Source organism: Diabrotica undecimpunctata, chromosome 7 (assembly GCF_040954645.1).
Source record: "Diabrotica undecimpunctata isolate CICGRU chromosome 7, icDiaUnde3, whole genome shotgun sequence".
Taxonomy (NCBI): domain Eukaryota; kingdom Metazoa; phylum Arthropoda; class Insecta; order Coleoptera; family Chrysomelidae; genus Diabrotica; species Diabrotica undecimpunctata.
Window position 1 is genome coordinate 23,725,773 of NC_092809.1, and position 18,147 is coordinate 23,743,919.

The 18,147-nt window shown below is 32.0% G+C and overlaps 1 protein-coding gene across 1 annotated transcript in view; it reads right to left on the reverse strand.

Annotated features, from left to right (window-relative positions):
- Positions 1–18,147, reverse strand: part of LOC140445067 (potassium voltage-gated channel protein Shaw-like) — a 555,968-nt gene that overhangs the window by 5,317 nt on the left and 532,504 nt on the right. Inside the window, exon 9 of the mRNA XM_072536858.1 lies at positions 9,628–9,789. Coding sequence (XP_072392959.1) covers positions 9,628–9,789 — 162 coding nt within the window. The remainder of the gene's footprint in view (positions 1–9,627; positions 9,790–18,147) is intronic.

Below are 18,147 nucleotides of genomic sequence, written 5' to 3' on the forward strand. Positions count from 1 at the left end.
TTTGTCGGGAGTGGAAAATCATGCAGGATTACTTTTTTAAATTTGACGACTACTGTTGTAAAGAATTCCCTTGTCTTTAGCGAAATTTGTAAGTAAATTATTTCACTTAATTTCTCTTAATACTCTTAGTGTGCAATCTAGGCACCCGCACCCTTAGTATCTGCAGCATATCAGAAAACATAGTTATACTGCAGAATGGTTGGAGTACAGATTTAAGTTGGACTTGATTTTAATTTTTTTCATATCAAGGCCCTTTGTAACACAAAAGTCAAGTAGGTCTAGAATTTCGCTTCTATCTGCAGGCTAATATGTGAGCTCTCTTGTAGACAGCTACTGAAAATTAAAGTGTTTCATGGCTTGTAGTAGGTGTCTCCTCCTGGTTTTTGTTACTCTAGTTTCTCAGTACCTATTTTTGGCTTCTTAAAGAACTATTTATAGTTTTTTCTATTATTGTGTTTTGGTGGACATTATATTGTAGATATTTGTAATTGGTGCTTCTTTTCTTCGAGTGCTATTATGGTAGTTTGTAAGTGTTCATGTCTGTAATTGTTGCGAGGTACTGCTTGATATTCTTCTTATAGCAATGGCCTTGTCACCGTGACTCGTTCCATTTGGGAGATTAAAATAGACACAATATCCCCTGGTATGTTTATATGACTGAGCTGTGTGAAACTGTTGTCATAAATTATTGCTATTGTAGTCAAATTTGAAATTATAGCGCCAATGACACGCCTCGATAGTTTCGGCGTATCAGCCATTTACTGTTAAGTTAGTTGTTAGTGTTGGTATGATTGACATCTGATAATTGATTCTATTATTAGTATTATGAGGTAATGAGAATCAAGAAGACCCGCTATTATGAAATGTTTATGTGAGTAAATCTTTAAATATATTTTAAGTTAAGTCTGATTCCATCCGAGTTTGATTTAGTGACATGAAGTTAACACTATATAAATTTTTGTTTGTCTGTAGAAAATATTTGAATTCTAATGCCTAATCTAAACTTTAAATGTAGAAGAAGTAAACATTCATGAAGCTATATGATCTAAACTTGAAGTAAGTGGTGATGAAAAAAACATTCACTAACGGTTACGTTTATATTTTAACTACAAAAACACGTGAGGGTTTAAAGACTTATATAAAAATATGTAACAGCAGATCATTTAACTTCTGCTAAAGAGTTACGGTTGCAAACAACAATAAAGGAAAAAATGGAGACATTTTTATCAGGATATATATGAAGAATCAAATAGGTCTTCTCTCCTTGATGTGCCTATCCGTTACGAATGTTGGCGATCATCATGGCAATCTTTATCTTATCTGCAGCAGCGCGGAAAAGCTACACACATGTTGTATTAAACCAGATTCTGAGGCTCTTTAACCAAGATGTTCTTCTTCTTCCTAGACCTCGTTTTCCAAAGATTTTCCCTTGCAGAATGGCTTGAAGAAAACTACATCTGGATTCATTTCGCATGACATGTCCGAAGAACTGTAACATTCGAGATTTGATGGTGGTCAGTATCTCTAGGTTCTTATTCATTCTTCTGAGAACCTCCTCATTTGTGACTCGGTCAGTCCACGGGATCTTAAGCATTATACGATATAGCCACATCTCAAATGCTTCCAGTTTTCTGCACATATCTTCGTTCAAGGTCCACGATTCAACACCATAAAAAAGGACAGAGAAGACGTAGCATCGCAGCATTCTTACTTTTTCTTCTTGAAGAAGGCCCCCATCCGATTGAAGGTGGATCTATCGTTTCCGATGCGTGCATTGGTTGAAGTACAGTTGACCTTCTGTTATCCTTCTCTTGCTAATTATCACAAGCTTTGTCTTCTTAACGTTTATATTAAGTCCATATTGTTGACTGTAATAAGTGATTTGGTTTATAAGAACTGGTAGGTCTTCTAAGTTGTCCGCAAATACTATGGTGTCATCTACATATCTGATGTTGTTTAGCCGGTAACCATTTAGTAGAATACCTATTTCAATTTCGTGCAAGGTTTCAATAGATATTCTTTCAGAGTACAGATTGAAGATTAGAGGACACAAAATACAACCTTGCCTCAATCCACGCATGATTTTCACATAGTCAGTGTGTTCACCTTCAACTCTGAGATTTGCTGTCTGATTCCAGTAAAGATTTCTAATTATTTTCAGATCTTGGTTGTTAATTCCTGTTTCTTTTAGTATTTGCATTATCTTGGCGTACTGTTCTAGATCAAAAGCTTTCTCGTAATCAACCAGACATGCGTATGCGTCGCAGTTGACGTCTCTGCATCTCTGGAATAAGACTTATACTAAGAACAAAGCCTCTCTAATACCAACAGGATTTGTGAACCCGACCTGGTTGGGGGAAATTTGACTTTCACATAGATTGCAGATTCTCTTATGAATTATCTTTAGGAACAATTTTATGAGATGACTCATGAGGCTTATAAAATGGTAATCTTCGCATTTTTTGGCTTCTGTTTTTTTTTTTTGAAGTGCAATAAACTTAGATTTCAGCCATTCTGTTGGTATTTCTCCAGAGTTGTATATGTTGTTGAATATCTTTGCGATTATTGCTATTGATTCGTTGTCCATTAGTTTGAGTAGTTCTGCTTGTATATTATCAGGGCCTGCCGTTTTGCGATCCTTTAACTTTGTCATGTTATTGTGGAATAAACTTTTTGCTGTCATATTCTTGGTCCATCATTTACCTCTTCTTCTAGCTCAAAGGTGTTATCCATTTGGTCTTCAAATAGTTTTTCTGGATATTCTTTCCACGTTCTTATTTTACTCTGTTTGTTCAAGATGATGATCAAATAGGTACCTTGGGTAAATCCAATCCAATTGTAATAGAAAATGTTGAAAATAAAGCACTAAGCCCAAGAGTTTTCTTGTCCATCATACGCCAAAGCAACCCTATTATACTCCTAGCTTGCGGTACTGTATATTAAAACGAACAAATTTATTATACCATAGAGATCATTTCAAAAAAATTTAAATTTATTTTTGATATCAGTAGACTAGTTATACCATAATATATTAAATAAAATAAAACATGCATAAGGCGAACAAGTTATGGTGAATTTACAAAAAAAATTTTGCACAATTATATATTAATATTTCACTATTATTTTATTTAAATAAAGATTAGTACTGTATACATTATAATTTACATTCATAAATGTTAATTAACGATAAGCAGTAGCAAGCAGCAATATGGTAGTCAAAACTAACTTAACCTAAATTAAAACCAACGAAGTCTACCGATTGTTTCTCTATTTGAACTAGAACGTACTTTCTCGAATAGACCAGGGAACTAACGATTTTTTCATGACACTCGTTGATACAGGTATCTAACAACTCCTTTTGATAAATTTGGTTAAAACAATATGTAATAAACGAAATATGTAAAAAATTAAACGTTATCTTTTACCTATATACAATATACAGATTGAACGAATTTAAAACGGAACATACGAAATCAATGTATTTCGGCTCAACTCCGCTCTAGGTGGTTGGCCAACAAAAGGTTGTCAAATAATTATATTATAAAAATCCAATACTTCAGCGGGCTGCTGGATTCTGAATTCATTTAAGAACAAGTCAAAACTCCACCCAAATAGGTTGCCTAGAATCACTGTGAAAACTAGACTACACAAGCAGTTATTATGCTGTCAAACCACTTATCGCTTCCTTATAGTCCAAGAGATAGAGCCGAAATTTTGAACTGATCAGTAATATGACATTTCTCTATTGGAATATATTCATTGTAACTGGGTTAAGACTTTGCCTTACAGGCGGACGCCCCTCGTGGTACAGGGGGTGGCTATACAGGGATGAAGTTGTAATTTTTTTCAGAAAAATTAACGATCGATAATATGGCTGAAAATTTGCCCAGAGTAAGATCTTGGTATAAGCAGACGAAATCCCAAAGGGCGGACGCGATAGTGGATACATAAGGGGTGGCGGACAGGGGTGAAATTGCAATTTTTTGGGGAAAAATTAACGATAAGTAATATGTCCGCCATTTTCATGGCTCATTATTTAGCCCCTAAAAACTCTAAATCCAAAAGGGCGGACAGCTGGGTTGGTACAGAGAGCCATAAAACGGGGTCAAATGTACCACTTGCTGCGCATTTTAGGTCTCGGTAACAATTTTCAAACTGATTTTATTATGATATTTTTATACCGATTGATTTGAAAATTTGTATGCTCACTTCTGTTACTATTCTGAAAAGCGTCAAGTAGAGTTTTCCTCAAAATTTTCCAAAAAAATTTCCGTAAATGAAAATTTTCATAATTTTTTGAGGTAAAATCTAATTTGTAGAATTCTTTCGATTTTCTGTCAGTTATACCATGAATTTTTCCAAAAATTTTCAAACGATTTTTCCGATAAGAAAAAAAAATTTAGAAAAACTTTAAAAATTTCGTCATTTTTCTCACTCTCACTGATGTCATCACATTCATCATCTTCGTCACTTTCACTTTCAATAATATCACATTCATTATCTGCTTCATTTTCAATCACTACTTCTCGAATTGATTCTGGTATCTGAGGTCCACTAAACCATTTGAATTTATATGTTTCATCTTCAAACTCCCAACCATGTTCTTCAACAATCAATTCTGTTGGTACTTTTTTATGAGCATTTGTCCAAATATTTGAAATATAATGGGCTCGCAGTAGATGTTGGTGTAATTCATCTTGACATGGTGGTAAGCTTGAAGCATCGAAATTTTTCAGTTTTTTTTTAATAAGGCTCGTTCATATCATGCAACTTATACTGGCGGTTAAATAGTGAAAATCTGACATCGTTTACTTTTCTTTTTGGAATTGTTCTCGTCAGTCCTGTTCCATATTAAGTGACATATGAAAGTTTCTAAGGTTTCAAAAACTTTATTACAATCGAAGTCAGTTTCACCAAGTTGGATAAAAGCATCTTGATACTTATTACATTTAGCGCATGCGTCTAGAATAACTGATCTAAATGGAACGCGCATCATTATTATTTTAATATTTTAAAATAATAATGATGCAAAATTAATGTCCAAACAGAATTTGTAAAATTATAATTAACTAATGAAAAAAAAATTCAATCAATTTGAAAGTTAAAAAAAATATTGAAAATATCTAAGTAAATTTCAAAACTTAAAAAATTGATAATTCCACTATTAAATTGATTTTTATTAATAATTATTTGTAAAATATTAAAGAAATTCTACAAATTGAATTTTACCTATTGATAAATAGAAATAATATATTTTGTACTTGATTATTAATGTAATAATAAATCAAATTTTTCTTATATATGAACAACCATTATTTATGCAATATAAATTTAAAAACCTTTTTATTGTAATAAAAAATAAGTAAAATTACTATTTGTTATACCAAAAATATTTAATAGTAAACATTATAAAATTACTTTGATTTAATAAAATATCAAATATCAAACATTTATTCAATCAAAAATTAATTCGTAAAATATTTATATTTAAGAAAAAAATGTGATTTGTAAAGTAAATATGACTTTAGTTTGAAAAAAAAAACATTATCATAATATCATTTTAAAACTACAAACTATTCTATAAAAGATTCAGACGATGACGTAGAGTTTTATCAAATGTTTTAGAAAAGTTCTTCTAATTTTTTTTTCTTATCGTAAAAATCGTTTGAAAATTAAAAAAAAAATCATGGTATAACTTACAGAAAATCGAAAGGATTCTATAAATTAGATTTTACCTCAAAAAATTACGAAAATTTTCATTTACGGAAATTTTTTTGGAAAATTTTGAGGAAAACTCTACTTGACGCTTCTCAGAATAGTAACAGAAGTGAGCATACAAATTTTCAAATCAATCGGTATAAAAATATCATAATAAAATCAGTTTGAAAATTGTTACCGAGACCTAAAATGCGCAGGCAAGTGGTACATTTGACCCCGTTTTATGGCTCTCTGTACCAACCCAGCTGTCCACCCTTTTGGATTTAGAGTTTTTAGGGGCTAAATAATGAGCCATGAAAATGGCGGACATATTACTTATCGATAATTTTTCCCCAAAAAATTGCAATTTCACCCCTGTCCGCCACCCCTTATGTATCCACTCTCGTGTCCGCCCTTTGGGATTTCGTCTGGTTATACCAAGATCTTACTCTGGGCAAATTTCAGCCATATTATCGATCGTTAATTTTCTGAAAAAAAATTACAACTTCATCCCTGTATAGCCACCCCCTGTAGCACGAGGGGCGTCCGCCTGTAAGGCAAAGTCTTAACCCAGTTACAATGAATATATTCCAATAGAGAAATGTCATATTACTGATCAGTTCAAAATTTCGGCTCTATCTCTTGGACTATAAGGAAGCGATAAGTGGTTTGACAGCATAATAACTGCTTGTGTAGTCTAGTTTTCACAGTGATTCTAGGCAACCTATTTGGGTGAAGTTTTGACTTGTTCTTGAATGAATTCAGAATCCAGCAGCCCGCTGAAGTATTGGATTTTTATAATATAATTATTTGATAACCTTTTGTTGGCCAACCACCTAGAGCGGAGTTAAGCCGAAATACATTGATTTCGTATGTTCCGTTTTAAATTCGTTCAATCTGTATACAATATATAAACAAAATAAGAGCGCTATTTAATTTTAAATGCAAAAGGTGAAGACCGGTAAATTATATGGATAAGTGACGTGAGTACGTGTATGCCTGACCAAAGATGCTACTAGTAGAACTTTCAGTAAAACAGTTGCGTGAGCAACTAGAAGAACGCGATGATGACTGCAGTGGGTCCAAGAAGATTCTTCAAGAACGATTAAAGGATGTTCTCACCAAGAATATAGATGACCCAGAGACATTCCAATTCGAGTCAGCAGAAGAAGCAGTTTTAACGAAAATAAAAAATGTGTCACAAATGATTGAAGAAACTTCTAGAAAAAATTATAATAAATTTGAAAATGTTTCTAGAAGATTCGACGAGAAATTTGAAAATGTCTCGCAAATGATTGAAGAAACTTCTCGAATTATTAAAGAAGCAGCTAGACAAAAGATGAGAAATTCGAAAATGTATCTAGAAGATTCGACGAGACTTCTCAAATAAGTAAAGAAGTATGTATTCAGAACAATGAGAAATTTGAAGAAGTTTCAAGAACATTCGATAAGATACAGAAAAATCTAAACGACAACATAGAAGACGTAGAAGAGAAGATAAAATTAGAGACCACGATAACTAATACCAAAGTTCTAGCACCAGTTAATGCAGTAGTTTTAGAACCGGTAGTAAAAGAAGAATCACCTAGAGACGAAACGACACATCATATGAGATTCGAATTGCCACCATTTGATGGAAAGTCTTCTTGGTCCATATACCTTAGACAATTTGAAGCTATTGCCCAATCATTGGACAGAACAAGAAAAATCTGTTTCCTTGACTGCTGCTTTACGAGGTGACGCTGCAAATATCCTGCAAATGTTACCAGACCTTGTTCACTCGACTAGATAAATGTTACGGAGATGCCCATCTACAACAAGCCTACAAAGTACAAATAAGAAGTAGAATTTAACGAGCAAGTGAGAAATTGCAAGAATTTGAAGCAGATATTACTCGCATAGCGCGAGTAACATCTTATGGCTTATCCGGAGGCACCAGACAATATTTTGGAAGAAATTGCTGTAGATACCTTGGGTTCAAGTCAAGTGGAGAGACAGTGAACTACAGAAAGCTTTACGACTAGCAAGACCAAAAGTTTTAGATGAAGCGCTCGCCATTGCCTTGAAACACGAGATAGCTAGTCGAGCTTCACGGAGCTATCGAGTACGAACCTCTGAAGAGAGCGACGAACAAATTAATAAACGTCTGAAGAAAATCGTACGGAAAGTAGTTTGTAACACGATGCCGAAGAGAAGCGAAACCAGATGTTGGAATGGTGACGACGTAGATCATATTCACCGTAAATTGCAAGAAAATAATACAACACTCTGAAAGCTAGAATAGATCGAACACTGGACTGGAAAAAGTCATTCAAATGCTGATGCTTAGTCAAGACGGCCATACAGTGCAAATCATAATCATTGTTTTAAATTAGAAGAACGACTTTGCCCCGTGAGACGAACCACCGTCATGGCAGCCTCAACAGCTATAAGACGCTCAAGCAGATGATCCATGTATAAAAAGAGTATTGGATTGGATGCGTCGAAGTGAAAGGCCTTCTTGGCAAGACATTAGTGCATGTAGTCCTGAAGTTAAGCGTTACTGGAGCCAATGGAATTGCCTAGTGCTAAAAGATGATCTTCTGTATAGAACCTTTGATAACGATGATGGTACAGAAAATAAGCTTCATTTTTTTATTACATTTTCTTATTACCAAATTTATCAAAAACCGTTGTAAGATACCTGTATTAAAGAGTGTCACGATAAAGGCTGTTTTTTGCTAATTTCTCTAGTCTAAAAGTGGTCTCACATAATATCGAATTTATTTATATGCAAGAATTATTCGAAGATGCAGCACGCAGTCCGACTGAAATAAACAATCCTTACGGCCCAGAAATAACAAACGAAAAAGTAACCATGGCCATTAAGCGGATTAAAGATAGGAAATCACCAGAACCTGATGAGGTGCATGGTGAAATTCTAAAGCTATTAGAGGCACACCAAATCATAGCTCTTACGAAACTATTTAACAACAACTAGAGACTGGTTACTTACCAAAAGACTAACTACTATCAATATTCATTCCACTTCCTATAAAACCAAACTCTAGAAAATGTGAAGAACGTAGATTAATTAGTTAGATGAGCCATGTACTTAAAGTACTTCTTACTATCATTCACTCACGCATATACACAAAATTGGAAGAACACCTGAGTGAAGTTCAATTTGGATTCAGAGCAGGTCTCGGAACGAGTGAAGCACTTTTTTGTTTGCAAGTTCTAATACAGAGAGCCAGGGATGTCTACTGCGATGTGTATGCATGTTTCATTGATTTTGAGAAAGCATTTGATAAAGTCCCACATGGGAAACTAATCGATATCCTAAAAACATCAGGACTCGATGGTAAGGATATAAGACTGATCTCAAACTTATATCTCCAACAAAAAGCAACAGCACGATTAGAAAATGAACTGTACGAGATCTTAACAGTCGAAAAAGGAGTTAGACTGGCACATTTAGAAGAAGATATGGGCACACAAAACTAAAAAAGACGTACTTTCTGAGATACAGAGAATTTTTTACAAAATTATAAAATTAACAAATTATAGACTTAAAACACAAACCAGTGTAGCAACAATCTCGTTCTAATTTTTAAATCACTTGATTATTAAAATATTTTTGATCTACAATATAATAACTTCTTAATTTTAAATTTCTTTTACTGGTATATCTCAGAAGCTACATCTTTTATTGGTTTATCTTTCTTTATTAAAATTTGTTGTATGCGAGAGCTCCACATTGTAGAGGGTAGTAGATCGAATATAGAAACAACCTGTATTTTATTTTTAACATGTATTAGCACCAGCATTAACTGATAAATTTACAATAATGTGTGGGTAAAATAATAAAATGCGGCGCAATTTTACAGTAATAAACAGAATAGTTGTTTGCTCAAAGCAGGAGGCTTTATTTAAAAATATTCCTATTACCTTTATTGGGAGTGGGTTTTTCTGCTACTAGGTGTACAAAGGGTAAGTTACCTGGAGCAGGAGGTTGAAGGTTGTAAGGGCCATTATGATGAAGTACCGCTATACTTGGCGCTGATGGCCCTTGAAGCGCTAAACTGACAACATTAACTCCATTAACGTTACCTAAAAATTAAATAGTATTCCGTTTTACCTGTATCTTTTAAATTCTTTTTGTCGTAATTAGTTTTTTATTTCTGTTCATTGTTTTTATTGATTGTAAATATAAATTTGTTTACTTCCACTTGACCTAAGATGTCTATTGTGGCTCCATAAACTTGTGTATAGTAGTATTGAGCAGTGTATTTTATAATTTGTTACGAGAGATAATTTATTTGTATTATAGCTACTGTTATCTTAGTATTGTTACCGCGCAAGGTTAAAACAAAATAAGTAAATATCTGAATATAGAACATGAATGGAACATGGTACCCAAATTAACCCTCCCTTAGTCGCTAGGTAAAACGAAGCACCAAGATTCGCTACGGTGCCAGAGACTGACAATTAAAAAAAAAATAGTTATTGCTATAGAATTCATACAAATATTTTATATTGTGCAAAGGAATGACTAAAAAATATTTTTGAAAATGTCTCATTAAAAAACAACAGATGCAAAATGAAAAACACTAGTATAACAATGTATTGTTATTTGTTATATAAAAATAAACTTAAAAACAAAAGTTTTTAATATTTTTGAATTGGAAAAACACTTTGTAATTTTCAGTTTAAAGGAATAAACATTAACTAAAAAAAATAACTCAGGTTTTTAACAAAAATATAAAGTAGGCATTTCACTTGATTTAGTAAGTGAGACATTTTATTTTGTATCTTCACCTAGACAAAGCTGACATATTCCATGAATATGTTCAAGGCACATGATTTTTTTGCATTTTATGCATGAAAAGCGAGTACACCTGTTCTTTCCGGTAATGCAAAATGCACAACGAACCTTTGTCTCATTTCTTTCTAGAATTGCAGGAGTTACATCTGTGATACCACAAATTTCGCGAATTTAGCATTTGCGGCTAACTGGCAGATTTGTAGTAGTACCTCGAATTTTTAAATAGGGATATATAAGCTCATTTGCAAGGTTTCTTAGAAAATCACGTCGTTTCACTTGTTTTTCATTGTTATCGATTGAATTGAAGATAACCATTGAACTAATGCCAGATATATTCAATTCGGTATAGAATAATAACTACACTTCGGCAAATATGCATATTGCATATTTTACATATTGTGCATATTTTATGCAAATATTTCATATTTTGGCATATTTGTATAAAAGTTTGCATAAAGTGCATAAAAGTTCAGATTTTTATACTGTATTTGAAAATTTTTGAACATACCAATTTATTTCAATTCTTGTATAAAATTTTGTAGTCATTTTAATCAAGAAATGATCTTAGTACGTAATCTCTACAGGTACAAAACATTTACAATTTCAAAGAAGATCAATTTAAGTAGCCCTCAACATTCTTAGAAAGTCTCGGTCACTGAGGCATTTGTTATTGGATAATCGCTAAGGGTTCGCTCATTTGCATTTTATGATCTAATCCCCAAATCTATCTACAATTTATTGTATCTTAACAGCAGGTAAACGGTTATCCAAAATCTCCCAGTTTATTGAATTAGGTACCTAAACATTTCTAATTTGATGCTCAGATTTGTAAATCATTTTTGTTTTGATATTCAAAGCGTAAACACTCGTTGTGCGTAACAAAAAGGAAGATTGTGATTTTATAATGCCTAAAACAACCAGTGCTTCAACTTGGATTAAACCTTATAAAGAGCTGTCTATGGATATGGGAAAAATCTACTGTTCAGTCTGTGGCAAAATTGTAAGTATCTAATATTTTCTATTAAATATCTAATATTTCATACATACAGGGTGTTTCCAAATGACACTTACAACGTTTGACTGTAGATACTTCTCGAAAAATTGAACAAAACGATATAGTTAATGTGGGGTCAAACTTATTTACTTTTAGAGATACAGGGTGTTAAAATTAAAAAAAAATTAAATTCTTTTAGTTAATAACAACAATAACTTTAAAACCAATAAACGTATTTACTTGAAATTTAGTACTCGTAGGTTGTTTTTAAATGAAAAATAGCTTCCTTTAGTGAGAAAAAATTGTCCATGGTACAATACAATGGTGTGTATTTAGAAACATTTTTCACCTTTACTTTTTTTTATGAAGTCAGCTATTCTAAAACACAATTATTTTTATTGTAATTGAATTAACAAAAAAAAAACTTTTGTTGAATTTTAAAATGAGTTATATGATGTACTAATGGTTAGTAACAAAAACTAATTTGTGGATTAATACTGCATTTAAAACACTTAGCGAGTGTTTTTTTTTCCAAACCAGTTATTTGATTAACCAAAAACACCTTTTTATATTTTAAAGGTTGGGTTAAAATAAAGGTTTTTATTTTTATTTATAGATAGCATGTGAGAAGAAATTTCAGATAGACCAACATGTGAGAACTGCTTCACACATTGCAAAAAAAGGAAAAATAGGAGGAAAACATCAAACTTTAATGGCTAAATGTTTCCAATCTACTTCAAAAAAATTAGATGAGCAAGAAACTTTTAATGAAGACTTGTGTCGCGCATTAGTGTCTGCAAACATACCGCTTTCAAAATTAGCAAATGTAAATTTTAGTTCGTTTCTAAAAAAATATTGCAAACTTAATGTTCCAAGTGATCGGTCTCTAAGAAGGAATAATGTGAACGGGCTATACTCGTCGGTGTTAATTAATATTAAGGAAGAAATTGCAGATAATTATTTTTACATATCTGTAGACGAAACCACTGATTCCTCAGGAAAGTATATTGCTCATTTATTGATTGGTGTTCTTAAAGAAGATACCTTACCAAAATCTCATCTTATTTCATGCCAGCAACTTGAGAAAACAAATGCTTTAACAATTTCGCGTTTTATACAAGAAACATTAGCAACTTTTTTTCTTCCGACAACTATTCCTTTTAATAAATTACTGCTTATTTTATCGGATGCTGCTCCTTATATGGTGAAAGCAGGACAAAATTTAAAAATATTTTTCCCAGATTTAATACATGTTACTTGTGTAGCGCATGGATTAAACAGAGTTGCAGAGGAAATACGAAAAAAGTTTCCTCTTGTAAATACCATGATATCCAGTGTCAAAAAAGTATTTCTTAAATCTCCTATAAGAATTCAACTTATAAAGAAATGCTACCTAACGTTCCTCTTCCACCACAACCTATTTTAACGCGATGGGGAACATGGTTAGAAGCAGCTAATTTTTATGCAGATCATTTTGTTAAAATAAAGAACATAATTGATACGTTAACAGATGAAAGTTCCCAATCTCTTTTGGATTATAAACAAACTTTTCAGAGTAACTTCCTTCAACAAGAACTTTCATTTATAAAATCAAATTTTAGTTTTGTTCAAAAAACAATTACTCAGTTAGAATCACCAAAACTGTCATTGTTCGAAAGTACAGCATTAATAAAAGAGGCATTAGAGGTAATATTGGAAAAGATATTTTAAAAAAATTTGAAGCTACTATGGAAAAAAATAAAGGTTACCATATTCTTTCTGAAGTAGTCAGTGTTCTAGCTGGAAATATTTCGGTAACAATTAATTTAGAACCAAATGTTTTGGTTAGTTTGAAAAATGCTCCCGTTATATCGTTTGATGTTGAACGAAGTTTTTCCATATATAAATATATGTACTCAGACAGAAGCCACAAGTTTTTGTTAGAAAATTTTGAACACCACTTGGTCATTTATTGTTACCATAATTCTAAATAAGTTTATTCATACTTAAAAATGATGTAGTTACTTAAAATAAATGTAAATCTTAATGAATAGTAGGAAATATTTAGTTATGTACACTTTTTTTTTAAATAAAATTGTTACTATTTTACGATTTTTTTATTTATTTGTATGCATATTTTGTAAAATATTTGCATATTTTCGGGTAAGCATGTGCATATTTATGCGCATATTTTCTACATTTTTATTTGCATATTTGCCGAAGTCTAATAATAACCATTGGCCAACGCTTTGTGCTTCTTGGACAGTTGTAGTTAGCACTGAGCTGGTCTACCATGTCGACTCCTATTTTTGTTGAATTGCAGAGTAAGATAATTTCTGATTTATTTTTATTGCCCCTACTATAATTAATTGCATCATTATGATATAGTAAGGATACAATCAATACATTTTTATTTATTTTAGGAATATGAGAAACTAGTGTAATATGTTGATTAAAACCAAACATATTTGAATCTACAGGATGCTTTGGTTTTGTAAATTCAAACGACAATTTTCTTTTATTCTTCCTAATTGTTCCCACTACTGTAATATTCTTCAGGCATAACCTGTTCACTAACTCGATACTTGTGAACCAGTTATCAACTGTTAGATTTCGGCCTGAATTATAAATAGGTTAACATAGCCATTGAACAACATCAGTAGGTCTGTTACTAACTTGAAAACGACCTTCAGGTTGTTGGCCAACATAATATCCCTAAATTAGCAGTATAAAATATTGTAGCATCAGAGAGTGCAAACATTTTTATACCGTACTTGTTCGGTATTGATGGGATATACTGACAAAATCAACACTTACCCCTAAACCTGGGTAACACCATTGGAGAAATTCACTGCCAAACAAGTTTTCAATAAAATCCAAACAGATCTGAATCCGAAGAAGTCCCCAAGGTTTGACTTAATCACTGCAAGAATTCTAAAAGAACTTCCCAGGAAAGGAGTGCAATATTTAACACAGTTTTTTAACGCAATCCTAAGAACTGGTTACTATCCCCTTTTGGTGAAAGTTGCACATATCATTTTAATACCCAAACCAGGCAAACCTGTAGAAGAAGTTAAGTCCTATAGACCTATCAGTCTACTTTCAGTGATCGTACATCGTGATTTATCGTACAACAGCAGCTAATACCTAACCACCAGTTTGAATTTAGACAACAGCATGCTACCATTGAGCGAATTCACCGAATCTGCAATTCCATAAACAAAGCCTTAGAAGAGAAGAAATATTGTTCTGCAGCCTTTTTGGATATCTCGCAGGCGTTTGATAAAGTCTGGCACACTGGCCTGCTATACAAAATAAGACAAGTCCTTCCTCTCAACTACTTTCTAATCCTCAAGTCCTATCTTTCCGACCGGAATTTCCTTGTAAAAGTAAAGGATCAGTGCACTAACTTATATTCAATTAAAGCTGGAGTACCCCAGGGTAGTGTCCTTGGACCTGTTCTCTACCTACTTTACACAGCAGATCTTCCTATCACAGCCACATACGCAGACGACACAGCAATCCTTGCGGCTCACTCAAACCCGTGTATCGCCTTACAACTACTCCAGACCACTCTCGACAAAATAAAGATTTGGTTACAAACATGGCGAATTAAAGTTAACGAAAGCAAGTCAATACATATAACATTCGCTAATTAAAAAGGTACATGCCCAACCGTCTCATTAAATAACCAAATACTACACCAAAAGGCTGATCTAAAATACTTAGGTATGCACCTGGACCGCAGATTAACGTGGAAGAAACACATATTCACGAACAGAAAACAATTGGGTCCGAAACTCAGTAAAATGTACTGGCTAATAGGAAAAAGATCACAACTGAATTTTTACAATAAAATCCTAGTATACAAGTCAGTGATAAAGCCAATATGGAGCTATGGGATTCAATTGTGGGATCTACGTCAAGATCCTATATCGACATACTGAAGAGATTTCAATCGAAGACCTTCCGCATTATCACAAATGCACAGTGGTACATACCCAATGAATTCATCAATTGCGATCTTCAGATGAAAACTGTCAAAGAAGAAATGGCCAGTTACTCCCAGAAATATGACAGACCACTGCAAAACCACCCCAACAGGCTAGCGAAGAACCTTATGAGGCCCCAGGCAAACAGAAGGCTAAAGCGTCTTACTCCAAGCGATCTACCAACAAGATTTTAAACTTTTAAATTAATTTTTTTTTTATTTATTATAAACATTATATTAGAGTCACAAATAATTTTGTTTTAAATTGGAAATTATGATTTAATATGTTATTGTCACTGGACAGTAGACAGTCTCCTGCAAGTATCTTGTAATCTAATTAAACAATTTACTTATTGTAATCCTTATTACAGATTTTAAATACATAAATGGGATGTTAAAAAAAATTAATATTAGTAATGATGCTAATTTTTCTGGGATAATTCTTGATTGGTTTACAGAAACTACATTCCAGAAAAGTTGTCTCTCAATATATCATGCCATCTATGATATTTTAATGTGTTTACCAAACTATTGACGATATTTTTGGTAATCTAGGGTCCCAATATTAATTATTGTTCAACTTAGGTACAGAAATCTGCATGTCCCGCAGATCGATGCGACTTAACTTCCTAATGTAACCACTAGATAGCAATAGTATATAGGCTTTTCTACATAAGAAACTGGAACCAAAGGAGGGTAATAAAATGTTGTGTATTACAATGGTTTTTTAAAATATATTACAACAAAAAAATTAAATAAAAAAGGTGGTACAATAGGTGATGCAGTAGACTAGCGCAAAGCTTAATAATATGTTTTTTTATAATTTTAAAGTTTAAAAAATAATTTTAAAATTAAAAAAAGTAATTTTCTTATTTATTTATTATTTATATTTTAAACACATTATATTATAATAAAATAATTATTCAATAAATTATTATGATAGCTCCTAACGCGACCTGCTAACGTATCAATAATGCCTACCTTGTTTACTTCCGACAGATCGGTCAAAGTCAGAATAAGTATTTAATTCATAAAAGAAATATAAATAAATATCATTTGATTATAAATTTGACTTATAATATATCAACTAAATAAGATGTTTAAAAATAAAATTTGAGTATAGTTTGAAACTAATTTATTAAGTAAAAAATTATAAAACATTTCAAAAATAAAAGTAACGAATTATGGTCAGTTTCGATATTTTGTATAATGGACTGCACCCTCGTTACATAAATGGACTCTTCCAACTGTCTACTGTGACTGTATAAATTATGAAAATTCGACTTAAAATGTTTTACTAATAATTCTTTTTATCGCACTTTGATACAATAATCGAAATGAAAATTGTAAAAATCCGACATATTTATATGAAATTATTGCAAAACAAGAAGTGTCATAAACATTTAAACATATGATTTAGTATTTTTATTAATTGAATGCCATTTATGACTTTTACATTTTGACCGTTTGACAAAGAAACCCAAAAACTCATTTAGAAAAAATGTAGGCAAATAACTACATGGTAAAGCAAACATACAATTTTTTAAATGGGACACCCTATATATTTTTTCATATTTATATTCCTCTCATAATTCTTTTTCTTATAATATTATGCTTTCCATAACTATACAGAGTATTCAACATTACGACCATTCTTATTTCGAAATTCCTATGAAATCAATACAACAACAAATGTTGTTTGTAACATAAAGTTAAATACCACATAAACACTACATTACAAAAGTATTATTATTTTATTCACTTCATAGCATTTTCAAAAATATTATTTTCTATTTCACCCATCAACAATAAAGTTTCAAGAATCCAACTTCCCACATATGTCTATTCTGCATTTTCCAGGTACCAAATGTTGCAATACATAAAGTACCTATTATTAGAATCATTATTTCACACCAATTTATTAGACCTATGTATAGTTGGTTGCCTATCAGTACCCACACAATTCTTTACCACAATTAATTCCACATACATTAATCAATAAAACACTTTTCTCCATGTTCTTAACATAAATTCAGGACAAATTCATAATTTAAAACTACAACATTGATGGTTGCTAGTGTTATATTATTTTAATTTTTACTCATTCAATTTTTAAATATTGCTGGCTTCTGTCATATTTAGACATAAACATTACTGCTTTCTTCGGACTTCCGTCCTAACATGTCAATTTTGTCATTTCGATTAGTTGCTATCATCAAGTCCTCGTAGACACTTTGTCTCAGGACCAGCAACTTCATGTGAAGTCGTACGTTGCCATGTTATCAAATCCACTGGTAACTTTAACATCCTAATATATAAGACTAAATAATGTAAACTAAATTATTTTGTATTAACCTTGGTCAAAATTTAAATTTCGTGTTTTTTTAATTAAAGTGGTTATAAACTTTTTAGGACACTGATGATGGAATATGGATTCCGAAAACGTTTTGTCTTCATGACATAGCCTGATTGGGTTTTTTAATTTACATACTTTTTTATTTCTCAGCGTCAGGCTGAGAATAGGGCACTCGAATCAAATTTTTGTGGACACTACAAAGAACTGCGGGAATAAAATTGTGGAATAAAAATAAACTTGTTATATTATTATACAAAACATATTTATCATCATGTAAGAATTTTAGGAATATTGTATTTCTTTAAGGAAATATGATATTTCCA